Source organism: Anoplophora glabripennis, unplaced genomic scaffold (genome assembly GCF_000390285.2).
Source record: "Anoplophora glabripennis isolate ALB-LARVAE unplaced genomic scaffold, Agla_2.0 scaffold62, whole genome shotgun sequence".
Taxonomy (NCBI): domain Eukaryota; kingdom Metazoa; phylum Arthropoda; class Insecta; order Coleoptera; family Cerambycidae; genus Anoplophora; species Anoplophora glabripennis.
The window spans coordinates 831618-850539 of NW_019416420.1; the positions used below are offsets into that span (position 1 = coordinate 831618).

At 32.6% G+C, this 18922-nt stretch overlaps 1 protein-coding gene across 1 annotated transcript in view; it reads right to left on the reverse strand.

Annotated features, from left to right (window-relative positions):
- The window catches only part of LOC108918015 (CUGBP Elav-like family member 4), a 204565-nt gene that overhangs the window by 141951 nt on the left and 43692 nt on the right, over positions 1–18922 (reverse strand). Inside the window, exon 2 of the mRNA XM_018724853.2 lies at positions 18753–18878. Within this exon, the coding sequence (XP_018580369.1) occupies positions 18753–18878 (126 nt within the window). The remainder of the gene's footprint in view (positions 1–18752; positions 18879–18922) is intronic.

Genomic DNA, 18922 nt, shown 5'->3' on the forward strand with positions numbered 1-18922 from the left:
TGAGGATTTTCAACAAGTTCTAATGCAATGTCTAATTTCTTTTCTTCATTCAAAGCACGTGCCCGTCCAGTTTTGGGCAAAGTCTGTACTGTACCGTGTTCCTCAAATTTGTGAAATATTTTACTAACTGTCCCTTGCGAGATTTGGTTTTCGGGATATTTCGCATTAAATAAATCGCGCACTTCAGCCTGACTTCTTATTTTGTCTCCACATCCAAGCAATATCAAGATTTCGATGCGTTGCCTTTCCGACGATACCATTGCAATTCAGTAAATAACTTGTTTTTGACACAATAGTAACGTTTCAAACTCCAATTTACAACTAAAGCGAAAAATTAACCAGAAAGCCTGGCAAGTAAGTGGTACCAAAAAAACGCAACATAAAATTTCAAAATATTTATTTTATTCTGTGCAAATTCATGGAGGATAACTGAAGATAATTAAATTTTATTTCACTTGTTGAGTAGGTGTTTTATACAACCCTAAAAACCTTGCTATTGAAAAAAATTAAACTTGTTTATTTGGTATGTCTGAATTCGGTTTTCTATAAGCTCTTCAACGAGCCCCCTCATGCCTTATGTTTCCATTTGAGAAAAAATAGTAGGGGTAGCTGGGGGTTAGGGGGTTGAAGACAAATTAATTATTATATAACCGAAAGATGGGAAAAAATCAAAATCAGTTAACGTGTTTCGGCGTTTTAAAAAAAAATTAACTCATTCAAAAGATATGAATTTTATTCCGTACTTCTGGCCATCTCTGTATATAAATATATTCTATATTGAGACTTTACACAGACCACAGTGTTTGTATATTGATACCTACACTCTGTATAGGTATTCATTCCGAGGAGCAGAGGAAGAAGGTGGTATATTTGGGGTGGAAATTAATGTTTATTTCGTCTAATACAACAATATTAATTAGTCTCGTAGCGGGATTTATCAAGTGGTGCCTTGCAGGGATTCCTGTTGTTAATTACGAGTCAGTATCAATATTTAAACTTTATTAGTCTGCGGAATATTGTTCGAGCAAATATGATTTGTTTGTTTTATTTCGGAAACATCCAGGTTTACTTTCATCTTTCCTTCGCGAACCCGAATGCACAGCTACTCTATTACTGTCAACATTAATTTAGATATACACAAGTACTCGGGAGCGAGATAGAACACGAACGTAATTGCATGCTTCGCCTGCTCCCGAAACCCATTTTTAAAGGAATATAAAATTTTTATTTATTGCTTTGTTTGAAACTCATTCCCCGTCGCTGCGGATGCAATTTAAAAAATGTTCCGAGGAATATGAAAAGTCGTGGCTTCATTATTAAAATATTACAAATGTTACAAATCTTGACCTGTTGCCTCGCGGTAGCAGGAGATATTGCCAGTCTGCGCACCGAAGTGCTATCTAATATTATCACTGGAACATTAAATTTTCAGCGTCAAGGAATTACCTTACGGCGTTTATGGCGACTTAAGTATAGGTACTTCATTAAAATTGTGATTGTTAAATTAATTATATTACCCATAAAATTTTAGCAAGATACTGGGAATATGAAACCAGGGCTAAAGGACTCCGCAGAGAAAAGGGGTGCCCTGCATAATGTTACTTATTATGCCTTCAGGTTGCTCTAAAATGTCCTCTCTAAAATTTGTCGTTACTATGTTTTACTACTTTTTTGATATCCAACATTTCTTACCCCATTTTTCATTATGTAAAGTACGCAGGATATTAAAAAATATTAAATTAAATTGAAAATAAAGTTTCAGTAAAAGAGGGAGATAAAAGAATTACAAATCATTTTGCTTTGCAGTCAGGTCAACGTCTTGACTTCATTTAATAATAATAAAATTAAATGAAATTTAATAGCAAGATAACAATGTATCACACATAAAGCGATTAAATGTATCAGAAATATATAAGGTGCCCCGGAAAAAATAAATAGGATTCTTGTTCAGTCATTAATGAAAGGCTTTTTATATAGACTTTTTAACTTCTAAGATGAAAATAAGACGATTTAGACTGACTTGCCTATACAGGGTGTTTCATAATTGGATGTCAATATTGAAGGGTGTTAATCTGTGCGTGATTTTAAGACAAAAAGTTCATATAAACATAGGTCCGTTTTCGCTTTATTTTTGATATACAGGGTGATGAATATCTGTTTGTAAAATTGTTTTTTTTTAATAACTCCGAAACTAAATTAGATAGTTTTATAAAACTTAGTATGTGTAAACTAGGTGCAGAGACACGTCTTTTGCATAATAAACGAATTTTCATTTTTAACCAGTGGCGTCCCAATTAACTTCAACCTCATTATTTTGAATGAAAAAAATGATACGCCACTGCATTTTTGAAAAACAAAAATTATTGTATAAATGGTGCTTTATTTTGTAATAAAAAAGATCTCTTGAGTTTTTTTCTTATCTTGCACTGTTTTTTAGTAAAAAAATAAAGAACAACATACTAACCCACATTGAGCCAAACAGAAAGCATGATATAAAGATTACCTAGTAGGCTGTGGTTGTTGATTACTGTTGTGATTTATTAATTTTGACAGTTCAGTTCATTCAACTCAATTTTGATACTTAAAATACCTGTACAGTGTTATTTGATAATGGTTGAGTTTACTAATCAAGAGTTGGCAGACATTCATTACATGTATGGCTTGGCTGATGGCAGAGCGCCAGAGGCTAAACGATTATATCAAGAGCGTTTCCCGAATAGAGTCACACCAGATAGACGAACATTCTCAAACATACATAGAACGTTGGCTGAAACAGGTACTTTTAAGCCAAATAATCAATTAAAAGGTGCCCATCGGACTACTAGAACTCCAGAAGTTGAAGAAGCAGTTTTAAATTCAATTGATGAAAATCCTAATATTAGCACTAGACAAATTGGAAATAACTTGAATATCTCGCACATTCTAGTTTGGAGAATTCTTCACGATTTTCTGTTATACCCGTATCATATTCAACGGGTCCAAGCCTTACTTCCTCGAGATTTTCCTTTGCGAATCAACTTTTGTCAATGGTTTTTGGAGAAAATTGCGCAAAATCCCTTGTTTGACTGTGAAATAATGTTTACAGACGAAGCTAACTTCTCTAGAAACGCTATAAGAAATTTCCATAACAATCATGTTTGGGCCGAAGAAAACCCGCATGCAATTGTGAACTTTAACAATCAAGAACAATTTTCCGTGAATGTTTGGGTTGGAATTGTTGAAAATCACTTAATTGGACCTTTTTTTCTGCCACAAAGGCTAGACGGCCGTACATATCGTCGGTTTCTAGAGGAGGATTTGCCCGTATTACTTGAAGAAGTGCCACTTTTAACTAGAAATAGAATGTGGTTCATGCATGATGGTGCACCAGCTCATTTCCATCGAGAAGCAAGAGAATATTTAAATCGCACATTTCATGACCGATGGGTAGGCCGTGGTGGACCCCAACAATGGCCCCCCAGGTCCCCAGATTTGAATAGTGCGGACTTCTTCTTATGGGGGCATCTGAAAACTCTGGTTTACAACACTCCGGTTAACACTGTAGAAGACCTGAGGAATCGCATAAGAGCTTCCTGTGATGTAATAAGGAACACTGACAACATTTTTCAAAGAGTCCGCACTAATATGAGAAGAAGAGCTGAAGCATGTATCCTTGCAGGTGGAGGGCATTTTCAACAACTGATGTAATTGTTTGTTTTTTTCGTTTCACAAAATTGTTATTTGTTGATCGTCAATCGTAATTATTAATAATATTATACAATAATGTGTATAAGTTATCTAGTAAAAGAATTATTTCCATAAAATGTGTAAAAAGTACTTCATTCCACGTACAGATAATTATTGTTGTTCTTTATTTTTTTACTAAAAAACAGTGCAAGATAAGAAAAAAACTCAAGAGATCTTTTTTATTACAAAATAAAGCACCATTTATACAATAATTTTTGTTTTTCAAAAATGCAGTGGCGTATCATTTTTTTCATTCAAAATAATGAGGTTGAAGTTAATTGGGACGCCACTGGTTAAAAATGAAAATTCGTTTATTATGCAAAAGACGTGTCTCTGCACCTAGTTTACACATACTAAGTTTTATAAAACTATCTAATTTAGTTTCGGAGTTATTAAAAAAAAAAAATTTTACAAACAGATATTCATCACCCTGTATATCAAAAATAAAGCGAAAACGGACCTATGTTTATATGAACTTTTTGTCTTAAAATCACGCACAGATTAACACCCTTCAATATTGACATCCAATTATGAAACACCCTGTATACAAAAAATATGTAAAAAATAACTCACTGCACTGTAAAAAAATCGGTGTGAGTGAAACAATAAAAGTACGGAGCGAATCCATTGAGTGAAATTATTATCGACATTTTCACTCAATATTGAGTATTTTGATAATTTTCTCATTTGCGATAATATTTGAACTAAACCTGAGTAATTTCACTCAAATAAATTCTTTTAGAATTTGTATTAGGTGCTCATTATTAAGTGACGTCACCCCATTCTAGGATTGTCGTACGTTGTCTTTGTCTATTCCCTTTGTTCCCATTAGGTCATCTCGTGGCGTGGTGTATGGCGTGTAGTGCTGAGCCAGTACAGTGATATTTAAATTAAAATTTAAAGATAATATAAACCAAACCTGAGTAAAAAATTACCCAATAGTTCAATTTAGAGAAAAAGTCAACTCTTAATTATTGGTTTCACATATTTAGAATAGAGTCAAAAGTCATTCAGTAAATACCAGAAATTTGGATTTGAGTAAAATTCACTCACTTCTATTGCAATAGTTTCACTCATAAAATTTTAGTTGTACTCATACTAATAGAGTGAATATTTCACTCAATCGGGTGTGGACAGAAATTGATACATTATTGAGTAAAATTGAGTGAATTTGAGTGAATTTTTTTACAGTGTATATTTTGGAGGTCCCCACCTCCTTGACCACCTGATTACTTTTGCGGACTATGCCCATCTTTTTTTGTATAACAAAGATAGATTTCTAATAATAAAATAGTAGTCTGTCTTACATACAATGAAATACATTTGGATGAGTGAATGTACACATGAAAAGAAGTTTATATAAACATAGTTCCTAAAGTGTTTCCTGAGGATATTAAGGCCGTTCTATGGATGTAAATTAAATTGGTTGGTTATTTTTAAACAGCTATACTACCTTTGGGAAACAACTGTGTTACCTAAAAAGTTAACCTCTTTCATGTGGATGTTTCAATTTTTTTTTTACCAGTTGGAAAAATTATATTTGGNACTTATAAAATTTTAGTTGTACTATTAGAGTGAGAATAGTGCGTGGACAGTAATTGATACATTATTGAGTAAAATTGAGTGAATTTGAGTGAATTTTTTTTACAGTGTATATTTTGGAGGTCCCCACCTCCTTGACCACCTGATTACTTTTGCGGACTATGCCCATCTTTTTTTGTATAACAAAGATAGATTTCTAATAATAAAATAGTAGTCTGTCTTACATACAATGAAATACATTTGGATGAGTGAATGTACACATGAAAAGAAGTTTATATAAACATAGTTCCTAAAGTGTTTCCTGAGGCTATTAAGGCCGTTCTATGGATGTAAATTAAATTGGTTGGTTATTTTTAAACAGCTGTACTACCCTTGGGAAACAACTGTGTTTCCTAAAAAGTTAACCTCTTTCATGTGGATGTTTCAATTTTTTTTTTACCAGTTGGAAAAATTATATTTGGTATTACGATACTATATTAATACTAGATTTTTTCTATCAATTTTTTTAATAAAAAATTGGTATTTTAAAAATTAGAAACATTTCTGATTAGTAAGGTTTGTTATTCTGATTAACACCTCTAACTATTGACTATTATTGAGACTGTTGTGTTTTATTATGTTCCTAATGCCTGAAGGTATGTATTTGTGGCATAGTTTTTGTGGTTTTCTTTATTTTTTGGGTATTTGCAACCCGTGCCACTTTAAAAAGTGCGTACATTAATGTTTCTTACGTACCTTGCATTTGTCTGCTTTTTTTAGTGTGAAATTTTTTGGTTAGGCAAACCTATTTTCATAAAAATAACCCTTTTTTAATTTTTTTCACAAGTGACAAAATACCCAATACAAAGAAAAGAATTAAGTTCTTAGTTTCATATTATCTGAAGTTACTTATTTTGTGGCTTAGATTTTTTTATTTATTGGGTATTTTTGCATCTGTGAAAAATAAAATATTTATTTTAAGGTTTTTTTACCTTTGCATCAAAAGAATCAGGCAAGGATTATTTAAAAAGTAGACATATCGTCCCTATTATCACGTAAAGGCGTATGTGTATATCCATTTCTTGGATTATACGCCCCTACGTGATAAGAAGGACGATATACAGGGTGGTCCAATTTTAATAGACAACTTAGGGAAAGTACTAAACAACAAAAATTAACATCACTTTGCTCTATGAATATAGGCACAGAAAGCCACCATTTGTGAGATACAGGGCGTTGAAATTAACAAAAATAAAACAATTTTTTTAAATATCTGGAAAACTGCTCCATCAAATTTATCCAAATTTGGTACACATTTTTTTTGCGAATATTTCTCCTAGTTCTGTATGCACACAGTTCAAATCCAAAAACCAGTGGCCGAGAAACAAGGACGTTGTTTCTTTATTTAGAGTAAAACTTCTACGTCACTGAATTAATTGATAATATGAATACATTTTATAACGGTCTGAAATATTCCGGATGAAAAAACATTCTTTTATTTTTGTCGAAAAGTGAATGGTTTACGAGGTATGAGACATATTATCCAAGTAAATAAAGCCTCGAAATAGGGAAAAATAAAACGAATTTGGGTGGTCCAGATTTTTAATAGACAAACTTCGAGAAAGTACTAAACAACAAAAATTAACGCCACTTTGCTTTGCTCTCTGAACATAGGCACAGAATGCCAAAATTTGTGAGATACAGGGCGTTGAAATTATCAAAAATAAAACAATTTTTTTAAATATCTGGAAAACCGCTCCATCAAATTTATCCAAATTTGGTACATATTTTTTTTCGAATATTTCTCCTAGTTCTGTAGGCACACAGTTCAAATCCAAAAACCAGTAGCGGAGAAACAAGGACGTTGTTTCCTTATTTAGAGTAAAATTTCTACGACACTGAATTAATTGGTATTTTTATTTTTAAACGAATTTGGGTGGTCCAGATTTTTAATAGACAAATGGTTTAAGAGTTATGAGACATATTATGATGCGGTTTTCCAGATATTTAAAAAAATTAGTTTATTTTAGTTAATTTTAATGCTCTGTATATTATAAACGGTAGTTTTCTGCGTTCACAGAGCAAAGTGATGTTAATTTTTGTTATTTAAAACTTTCCCGAAGTTTGTCTATTAAAATCTGGACCACCCAAATATGTTTTATTTTTCCCTATTTCAACGCTTTGTTTACTTGAATAATATGTCTCATAACTCGTAAACCATTCACTTTTCGATAAAAATAATAGAATGTTTTTTCATCCGGAATGTTTCAGAATATTATAAAATGTATTCATATTACCAATTAATTCAATGGCGTAGAAGTTTTACTTTAATTAAGTAAACGACATCCTTGTTTCTCCGCCACTGGTCTTTGAATATGGACTATGTGCATACAAAACTAGAGGAAATATTTGCAAAAAAATGTGTACCAAATTTGGATAAATTTGATAAAGCCGTTTTCCAGATATTTAAAAAATTGTTTATTTTTGTTAATTTCAACGCTCTGTATCTCATAAACGGTGGCTTTCTGCGTCTATGTTCATAGAGCAAAGTGATGTTAATTTTTGTTGTTTAGTAATTTCCAGAAGTTTGTCTATTAAAATCTGGACCACCCTTTATATAGCAGTTTTAACATAATCATTGTTTTTTTTTTTCAAAACCAAAGTTGAAAAATAACGATTTCTATCCGTCTACCTAAAAAGGGTTTACAACGTTTGAGGCAAAGCTCGTAAGGTTAAATTTTATATGGAACATCCTGCACAAAATTTAACGAGGATTCTACTTTTTTATTTTGTATAAAAAGACATTTGAAATATTTTACAACCTAATTAAATAGATAAGTCACACATATCGAAAACTAGTGTTTTTATACATATATGCCCTCAGTATTTTATTATTTTTGGTTCTACAGAGTTAGATCTCTAGTAAAATATGTTGTATTTGCATTGTTATAAACATCAGTTATAGGGCACTTTTTCGGTATATTATTTTAATAACGGCCTACAATCGATAGCAAATATTGTATTCGAACTTAAAATTGTTTCTGTACTGTTATTGGAAAAGTTTTGGGAGAATGTATATAACACACAGTAGCGTGCGGTTTTTTATGAATAATGAACGAAGGTAACCCTCGGCAAAAACGGATGGATCCACTAACTAACTTTCAGGTCCATTTAATTCATCTGCCGGCGCAACTCGAAGAAAGCAATAAATTTCACTCATAAAATATTGTGGCATGTTAAAGTTATGTAAGATAAAGTGAAGGTAGGATAAAATACGTTTGCGTAAATCATCGCAGACAGTGAATATGGGTATATTTAATAAATTTGAATGCTATTTGAATAAGTAATTTCTGCGTTGCATACGAGAAGACTAGAACAGACCAAAAATTTAATATAAGCACCCCTCAGAACAGACTAATTTGCATTTCGGAATGCGTTAACAACACCGTGGCCTGAAGCTAGAACAGTGGCGGTGGGGCCGCTCGAACAGGGGCGTATCTAACTTTCAATTACCGTCGCTTTCGATGAAACGAGAATATAATTGTCAAGTTAACGGTTCCTACGCCTACACCACCAAAACACGCGTCAAAATTATCGAAAAATTTCCCATGTATTAACAAACATACCCACGAAAATAAAATACCTAATAAAAAATTACTTGGTAGGTAAATTTTTTGTCCACTATATTGTGGGAAAAGTTGTCTCGAATGTAATTGCATTTAAAGCAAATCGTATAATCCTTAAAAAAAATGCATTACTTTCATTGCAGTAAAATCTTGCTGAATTACGAATCTATTTTTGTGTTTGTAATATAAAACAGAGTATTAATATGGTGAAAATATTTAAAAAATATATATTTTACTACATCTTTGTGCTGCTTTTTTTATGAAACCTTTTAAAAAATATTGGAACAGGTCTGATTTTAAAGACATGCATTATTTGTATCATCTTTATGTTAGTTTTATTTCTGTCTCATATGTTGTGCGTGACATCATCTTGGTTACGGATAATTTTATGCAGAAAACATTAGAAGAATGGGATATAACTGAATATCTGGAAGGTATAAAAACTTTCAAATAAATTTCTTATTTGTTTTCAGTTCTTGGCTGTAAAATGTTAGATGTGTATTGAAGTTGAGAAGTTATCTTTAATAGTACTAAGAAAAATTCTATTTAATTTGAAATTGCAAAATGATATACAAAACTTACAGAGTAAGCGGAGCTATCAATGGAGTCAGTGATTAAAAAAATATTTCTCCTTTTTATTGATGTAGATAGCGGGTATTACAAACAGTTTTTAATTTCAAAAAATATTTCTCCCAATCTAGTTTTTGTACCTCGGTATATTTATTCTCTAAATTTTTATTTGATACAAAATATAATAAATTATATTTCCTATATTCATAGTAGTTTAGCGTCATATAGTTGTGTGATTTTAATATATTTTCTTCAGGAGAAAATATTACCACACACGTTTCAATCACAGTTCAAGAAAATACCGTCATAAGCTTGCAAATATTATAAACGTGAGAATTTCCAATTGTTTTAAATCTATCTATGAACGACAACCGCAATTTTTTTGTTACTATGTACCGAAAAAACTCAAATCTTGGAAAAATAAAGAAATTTAGGTACGTAATTTAATTAATCTATTAACTCGTTATATTTGATTGCCTTAGAAGTTAAAAAAATGCACGTTGAACAATCTAACCTTCCTATATCTACAAATCTGGAAGAGTTATGGGTACATGAAAAAATTTCGAAACAAGAGTTAAAAGCATCATTTCGTGTTAAACCATCTCATTATGTATTCCTGGTTTGACTTTTATTTCTTGTCAGTAAATTAGAGTCAGTCCGAATCTGCGCTTGGAAGGGCTGAGCCCTCCCCAGCCAGCCGCCACTCTCTCGCTACTCGCCTGCCCTCTACTCACACTTTGTTCTCAATTCCTAATTACTGGAGGGCGAAAGCTGTAACACGCTATTTAGGTTTCATATCGCGTTTTCAGGGGCGCACTCGCTAATTTCGACTATAACGCAGTTGTTATTTGTTCGCGTAAAATAACTAAAACTCAGTTAGCCTTTCATTCGGCCGAGATCTATTACAATTTTAAAGCGCTTTTATAATTTATACAGGGTGTTTCTAAAATAGGGTTCCAAACTTCTGATGCGTTTACAACTCATTAAAATAAGCCAAAAAGTTCCTATTAACATGTGCCCTGAGACGCACCCTTAGGAAGTTATATGCCCTTAAAAGGGCTCAAACAAAACTGTTTTTTTTTCTGTTGACATTGACAAAACGGTCGCAAATAAATAGAAAAAAATTTATGGGTCTTACATAACTTTTTACGTTAAATAACATGGGCTACTCCGTTTTTGGACATGCAAATCATATGCGTCCCATTTAGGTTGGTGAAGGGAGCCCGTAATTTTTTTTATTTCAATTTTTTTACAATTTTCTCTACAGATTTATAAAATCTACAATTTTACGTAAAAAATATTAATTTTGTCCAAATCGCAATTTCCAATGGTTTTAGAGTAAATTGAGTTTGAAAATTTGCTCTTTAAGTTATTAGGCCAAAAATTACAAAAATCTGTTTACCATGGCAAATAAAAGACTGACGTTGCCACAACGCTTAACAATTTAAATTGATAAACTGTCAATTGAGCTTTGCAGTGTTTAATTAGTAAAAGTGGTGAGTGGAAAATTTAAGTAGGTATACAATATTATTGCAACTCATAAAATGGAGTCATATTCAAACACGGAAATGGCAGATATGCACTTTATGTACGGCCGTGCGGCTGGAAATGCATCAGAAGCGAGGCGTCTGTATGCGGCAGCATACCCGAATAGAAGACTTCCTTCTCCTCTTCTCTGAGGTATTTCAGAGGATCCATCAATGTTTAAGAGAAAATGGTTCGTTCCAACCAAGAGTAAATGATCGTGGCAGAGACAGATTTGTAAGAACACCGGTGATGGAAGAAAATGTATTGAGAGCTGTGCAGGACAATCTAAGGGTTAGTGTAAGAAGTGTCGCACGAATGACTACGAACCACGCCGGCAGTTCTGCCAATGGTTTTTGCGAAAATCGAGGCGGATTCCGAATTTTGCATCTCTTATTTTGTTTACGGATGAGGCAAGCTTCAGTAAAGATGGTTATGTCAATTTTCATAACGCTCATGAATGGGCTGATGAAAACCCACACAGCATATTTCAATCCAGACATCAGATTCGGTTTTCCGTCAACGTTTGGGTAAGCATTTTAGGCGATCGGCTAATCGGACCGTTTGTGTTGTCTAATCGATTAAATGGTGAGGATTACTACAATTTGTTAGTTAACGATTTGCCAGTAATTTTGGAAGATGTCCCTTTAATTGAACGCCAAAGCATATGGTTTATGCAGGAGGGGGCGCCACCTCATTACCTACATGTAAGACAACACTTAAATGAGTTGTATGGAGAAAAATGGACAGGCCGAGGAGGTCCTGTTCCCTAGTCTCCACGTTCCCCTGACCTTAACCCCCTGGACTATTTTTTGTGGGGTCAACTTAAGGCAAAGGTTTATAAAATTCCAATTGAGACCATTCAGCAACTACGGGAGGAAATTGAAACCGCGTGCATGGAAATAAGGCAAACACCTAGAATTTTCCAAAGAGTTCGCAAATCATTGAAGCGTCGAGCTAGATTATGCATCGAAATACAAGGTGGTCACTTCGAGCAGTTCTTGTAATTTATCTTATTACTAATTTTAATCCCATTATTCTCTATTTCACATTTAGTTATTGTCTGCAGTAGTAAATAGTTCTTTAATTAGTAAGTGTAACTCTAAATTTAAATAGTTTTAGTTTATGTCCTAAGTTATTTATTAAATGATCGGATCCTTCATAACTGCAATTTATTTGAAAAAAACCAGATTTGTTTGAGCCCTTTTAAAGGCATATAACTTCCTAAGGGTGCGTTTTAGGGCACATGTTAATAGGAACTTTTTGGCTTATTTTAATGAGTTATAAACGCAGCAGAAGTTTGGAACCCTATTTTAGAAACGCCCTATATATACGTACAATACGGCGTCCTTCGTTTGTTTGTGGCACTTAGACATCCGGCAATATGAAATAATAATGTAGTTTAGTAGTAATTTAGTATATTTATTGTGTAGGTGTATCCTCGATAAATAACGTTTTTACCCTTTAACCCTTAAGCACTTCATATTTTGTGTTCTATTTGTCCCTCGTTCTTACGGTCATTAATTTTAAGGGAATATTTGAAAAATTTTAAAATGCATATTTATGCTGAAAAAAAGTATTTTCAAATCATTACTTAAACTCCTTTTCCGACCGCTCCCGACTACCGACCCACAAAGGTTTATGCATCTTGACTTACCGTAGTATTTGGTCATTAACCTAGATTTTAATGCGTTTTTAATCCGTAGTAATAACGAACACTGTTATAATTGAATAAGAGTTTTTAGTATTATGTTCATTTAGTTACTTATACCTTATTGTCTGACTTATTGCTTTTCAAAGAGTAGAATGGTATTTAAACTGACAGTCCATAGCACTTTGTTAATAAAGTTGGGATCCACTGCACTTGGATTTTGAAGCCAATTGCAAAATTCAAGACAACTGGGGAAATCAGCTGTTTCGCTTCAATATTCGAACGCTTGATAGTCCACTGGCGCGTTGCATGTTGCAAAGTAGGGCGTCGAATTAACGGGAGTTAAGGCGCAATTTGCTTAATTTTTTAAAGGTCAAGTAAATATTTTTTTTTCTATTTTTCGAATATCAGTCTTTATTAGGCCGAAAACGTGGTTAAAATAAATGACATTATGACTATATCGCCCTGTACATTTTCTGAAAATTTTACCTGACTTCTGCGATATGACTTAGCCAGTAATGTTTTCTTTAGGGAAAAATTAAAACAGAAATTCATTTATCAGAATGTGAAAATAAAAGTAGAAATGCTTTTGAAAAATAAATAAATTATACATATATATACCTACGTAAAGTAGGTAATTTTACTGTAAAGTAAATATGAGAAAATACTGCAAACCTTCATATTTTACCTAAAAAATTTCTATAGAAAGCGATATATAGCTCATAAATAGCAATTTTCCATAGTTTCAACGTCCCCCCAGTTTGATATACATTTTACTTTCAATCTCGAATGATGCGAAAACTTTTTATTTCTGTTATACGATACGGCGCACTGTTTTTGTTGTATACTTTTAGTAGTCCAATAAAATGTATACTCAGCTATCCTCTCCAATTTCTTTTACAAAGGTATGAAAAATTTGAGTGAACTTTCATCACCATTCCTTTCATAATTTACTTCAAAATGGCATGTCTTCAAATAAATTATATTTTTCTTATCTTTTGTATAATAATTAACCTAGACATTATTTTCTCTCATTCAAATATTGCAATACTGCGACCTACATTGTTGACTTTGTTTCTCATGTGCGGGGCAATTTTGGATAATCAAAGCGCCCAGCTTCCTGCTAGGAATTTTGTAGTGCAAGTTTTATGGAGGAAAATGAGAATCAAGGTGTAATTACTCATTTTCCACATTCAGTACATTTTTAACTGATATTTTACGACCCATATAACCCATTACGCTGCATTGACAACACCGCCATTGTCCGCTTTAAATGGTTCTCTGCTTAAATAGGGCTTATAATACCCCTTGGAGAATAGTTTATTGTTGTCATTATACAATGTTGTACCTAGCCATCTAGGATATCCGTAAAAGTCAAGCACGAAACTAAAATTTAACACAAAATTTATGTGACTACAGTTTTTGTTACTTTTTAGTACCTGTTTATAGGACTTTAGAAAGAAATAACCCACAGCACTATTTTTAAAGATACGCGATACGAGTAAATACCCTTTTTCAATAAACAAATTTGTATTTTTTTAAATTAGGAAAGTTAAAGAAAAGGAAAATGAAACAATTCCAAGTGAAATATGAAAACCAAAAGATCTCTTTGTAGCAGCTGTTTTTTACGTTATCAAACTTTGTGAATGCAGCAATATAAGATGTTTCTTTGAATGATTGCATTACTTGAGAATGTAAACATATCGTAAACATAGCATATTTATTTTTATTTCATTTATTTGAAACAGTTTTAAAGATATTGATTCGAAATTTGATGTTTTTTTTTATTTCAAAAACGGTGTCATTATTTTTATTAAAAAAAGTTGTGGCATTCTCGCACGAACGCCACTGGTGCAAGTAGAAATATTCGGATCACCCCAAAAAATGCATATTTTCAATTTTCGAGTCAATATCTTTAAAACTCTTTGAAATAATAAATATAAATAATTTAAAAATAAATTTTAAATACTCTGTCTCTGTATCTCGGAAAGGAAGCATCTTTCGACCTAACTTTTTTTCACAAAATAACTTCGGCAACCACCCCCTAACATATTTCGCAGTTATTTACAAACACCCTGTATATATTTTCTTCATTTACCTACGTATACGTTATTACCGGTATAAAATAAGCAACTTATGTCATTTTTCAACTGTAAATCCTTTATAACGACCCCTTCACGTGTGATCACGCCTATGAATAAAGCAAGGTGATAATAGTCGCAATAACCTAACCTAACCTAACCTACAATAAAATTATATATTTAGACACATGCACAAAAGTATTTATAACAGATTTTGAAAAATTTACATGAACAATCGTCTCATTCAATAAATCACCATGAAACTTATATACCAACTTTATACTGGTAGTATTTGGTACAAACTTAATTGCTATGTAGATGGTTCTTGATGGTTCTGGTTTTGGTTATCCAATTTTTGCTACTTTCCCCCAATATCACGCGGACATTGTGTCAGCACGAACTTAAGCCATGATAAAATATATATCTTCAAGTGGCCTACTTTTAACATAGAATTAATCAAAATCTGAATATTAATATGAATTAAATTATAAATACAAGGAAAATCAAATTAAAAAGTCACATATCAAAAACTTGGACAGCCTGACTAAATGTTTTAATTTTCACTGATTTGATTAAATCAACAGTATAACCACTAGAAACGAGAACAGAAGGCAGTTTTTTTAGTGCTCGTATAATTATTAAAATTTAAATGTTAGTTTTTCAAATGTAATTTTTTTGCGGGTGCAGATAAATAAATGAACACTGTCAAAGGCATATACCATATAGAGCCACCTCATTACAAAAGTTTGACTACACTAAAACAAGAAAGAAGTTAACAAAGTGAACTTATTTTCCATCACACAAACGAAACAAAGGCAGGCGAACCTTCAAAGATAAATCCGCTTTTTATGTTAAACAACTAGGTACCGAATAACATTCGGGCCAGTCAGAAACAGATTTGTATATTCCTTCGCGCATTTTTTCATATTTCCCATTTAGCAAAAAAGCTTTGCCTTTCTTAAATAAAGAATTACCACTTCGCCGGAACATAAAGAGCTGAACTTTCAGGAGATTTTAATATTAGAGTTCGCTCCAGTTGGGGAGCGCGGGGCGATGTTGATGTATATTTCTTTATTTCAAGATTGAAGTGTCCCTCAATAGTAACGACTGTACCTAAGGGAGGAGGGAAGGGCACACCCGAGACGTCAGCCCATGCACGTTGTGAGAACTTTTAAATTTAGACAGTTTGTTCTCCCCCGAGCTACACCGACAACTTGAGATGCTAGTCCTAAGCGGGAACTTACAACCTGTCTTAATTCCGTTGACTTTTTGTTTTCCTTTGAATGTTTGACTTAACGGGAAATGCCTCGCTATTCACCCGTAGCGAATCATCTTAACAGAACGGGTTTTTAAAAGTCGAAACAAATGTAGCGGAGAAGCGGCTTCTTGCCTTCGATTTTAAAGAGCTCCTGTTTGCTACATATTTAACTATTCTTCCTCTCCAATATAGAAAATAACGTATTTCCTAATGATATCGTCAGAAATGTACTACTCTGCGGACTACATGCTCCGACCATTGAATTACACTCGTAATATCTAGCAAACGGTTAAGGTCATTCGTCAGCAGAATAACCAGACATTGATAGATTTCGATCATATTAGTTTTCATCAGCATGCCCTAGATGAGACAAACAACGAATTGTTTAATCTGTTTCAATCCGGCCTATGTCTGGTGATTCTATTGACAAATGAATATAGCTGTTTAATAGATATTGCGGGGTAATTCAATGCCGAACAGGGTATGTAGCACGCTGAGTAGTTGTTTGCCACAGTACAATTATTTAAAAAGTTTTTTTCGTCTGATATAGCCATATTGTCATAGTACTTATAGATTAATAGGTCCCTCTGCTAGTGAATAAAATAGCTTCATGATCTCCAATTATATTGACCAATGTATAGAAGTTAGCAAATTTACCACAATTTGGCCAATCTTCTGATAGATTTATTTTGGGTCAAAAATTAATATACATAGTGATAATAGTAATTAAAAAGCATAAAAAATGGTATAAAATTGTAATTAAAATGTTTTATAGTTAAATCTGATTGTTTATAATGATCAAAATATTTTTAAAACCATATACACGTTTTTTACGATACGGTCATTAAAAAGCCAACAACTCCACTATTTTTTAAAAGGTCTCCTAAATATTAACGTTCAATAATGAAAATGTATTGTTTTCTATAGGGTCAATGTGGCCATTACAGCAGAAATAAAAAGATTTTATGGGAGTTCGTAGAATAAAACAAAACCATTGCCGATAAAAATAGTTGCATTCGTCGAACAGAAGTGTTTGTAACAGAACTTGGCGTTAATGGGGCGCTAATATTTTCGTGACTGAAACGCTCGCTTACTTTACAAAATGGTGTTTCACATAATAAATAAAATAAATAAATAAATGCCCCTGATGATGTTAAACAAATGACAAATGTGGAAATTTTACAATTTTAGAAATAGATATCAATCAAATTGAAAACAACTGTTTTATTTCCTTTTGTCTGTATAAAACTACTACAAAACTTATAACAGGATTATAAAATATAAAATGTATAAAAAAAGAATTCACTTAATATACAACTCTAATAACAGTAATAATAGTAAAAATAATAAAAATTCTGTTTCGACAATATTGAATAGAATAGAATAGAATAGAATTTTATTGACTCTTTTGTATACATGACGTACATTTATAGTCTAGTCTGAGGTAAATAAGTGTTAGTACAGTATTCAACAAATTCATCAATACTGTAGAAACAATGCAGCAACAGAAAGGATTTGATAAATCTACGAAAAGCTTCATTTGATAAATGAGTAATACGTTTTACTTTAAAGAAGTTGTCAAATTTATTGTACAGGTTTATATCTAGCATATTAGTTTTAGTGACATTAATACGAGAAGGTAATATAAGATTTCCAGCATATCTGGTATTGTAGCTATGTTCGAATGTACATTCGAATGGGTTTGCAGTTGAGTTGCACTCTTATGGACTAACGATAATGCTTCATACACATATAAACAAGGTAAGGGCAAAATATTTAATGAATAGTTCTCGACAATGGACCCTATCAGTGTCATTACCGATAAGGCGAATAGCTGCCTTCTGAATGACGAATGCTCTATGAGCGCTAGTAGCATTGCTCCAAAGAGCTACACCATACGCTAGATAGCAGTGAAACAAAGAGAAGTACAACATCTTCAATATGGAATTATCAACGTATGGTCGGAGCCGCATCAGAAAGAAAACCTGTTGTGCCAGTTTAGAGCAGAGGCGATCTATGTGAGTAGCCCAAGTTAATCGTATATCCAAATACGACACAATCGAAGGCCTTAGACAGATCACATAAAGTGGCATGGGTATTCATCCCATGATCCAGACCTTCCACTATATCCTCCAAGATCTCCAGTAGCCCTCCGATTGTGGAACGGTATTAGAGAAATTTAACATTAATATTGCTCATAAACCTTAAGGTATATTTTAATATATAGAAAAAAGTGTAATCACAACAATCTTAGTATTTTGTATGCAGCATATCATGGCTTTCTTAGAATTTCACATTTTTGCCATATGAAAAGTAAGGTTTTTTTAAATGGAACGCCCTGTATATTTTTAGATTTTTTGATTCTACGAATTTTTTAAGTTTAACCATACAGATATATAATTCCTTCAGCGGTTTGACCAATATAATTAGATAAAGTATATTCTGATACTGATTAATAAATTGCAAAAATAATATAAGATTACATTCCGTTCAGAATATTTATAACGGTTATTTTTTCCCAAAATATGATGCAACAATTGTAAACTTTGTTTTAAAATTTGTTTCCTTTTTTACACATTAAGATTACTACTTTACGTTGAAGTTGAGGAAAAATACATTTTATAGAAAAAGTGGAAACAAGTAAATTAAAAAAGTAATGTGAAACTCTTGGGGACGTGATCAATCATATCACATTATTTATATACGACATGTAAGGGATTATTCTTCAACTTCAAGCGGATATCCGAGACACGATATTAAAGTGCTGCTGCAACAAAACGAAAAAAAGTTCTTACCTTTGCTAGCTCCGTCGGGTCCTCTTAAAATAGTACACTCCTCTATTGTTCCAAAGGGCGCAAATAATTGTCTGACATCTTCTTCAGTTTGTTGCTTACTGAGCATACCCACGAACAGCTTTCGATCTGTAGCCACAAAAACAAAGTCATATTAGTTGATGGCAAGGAAG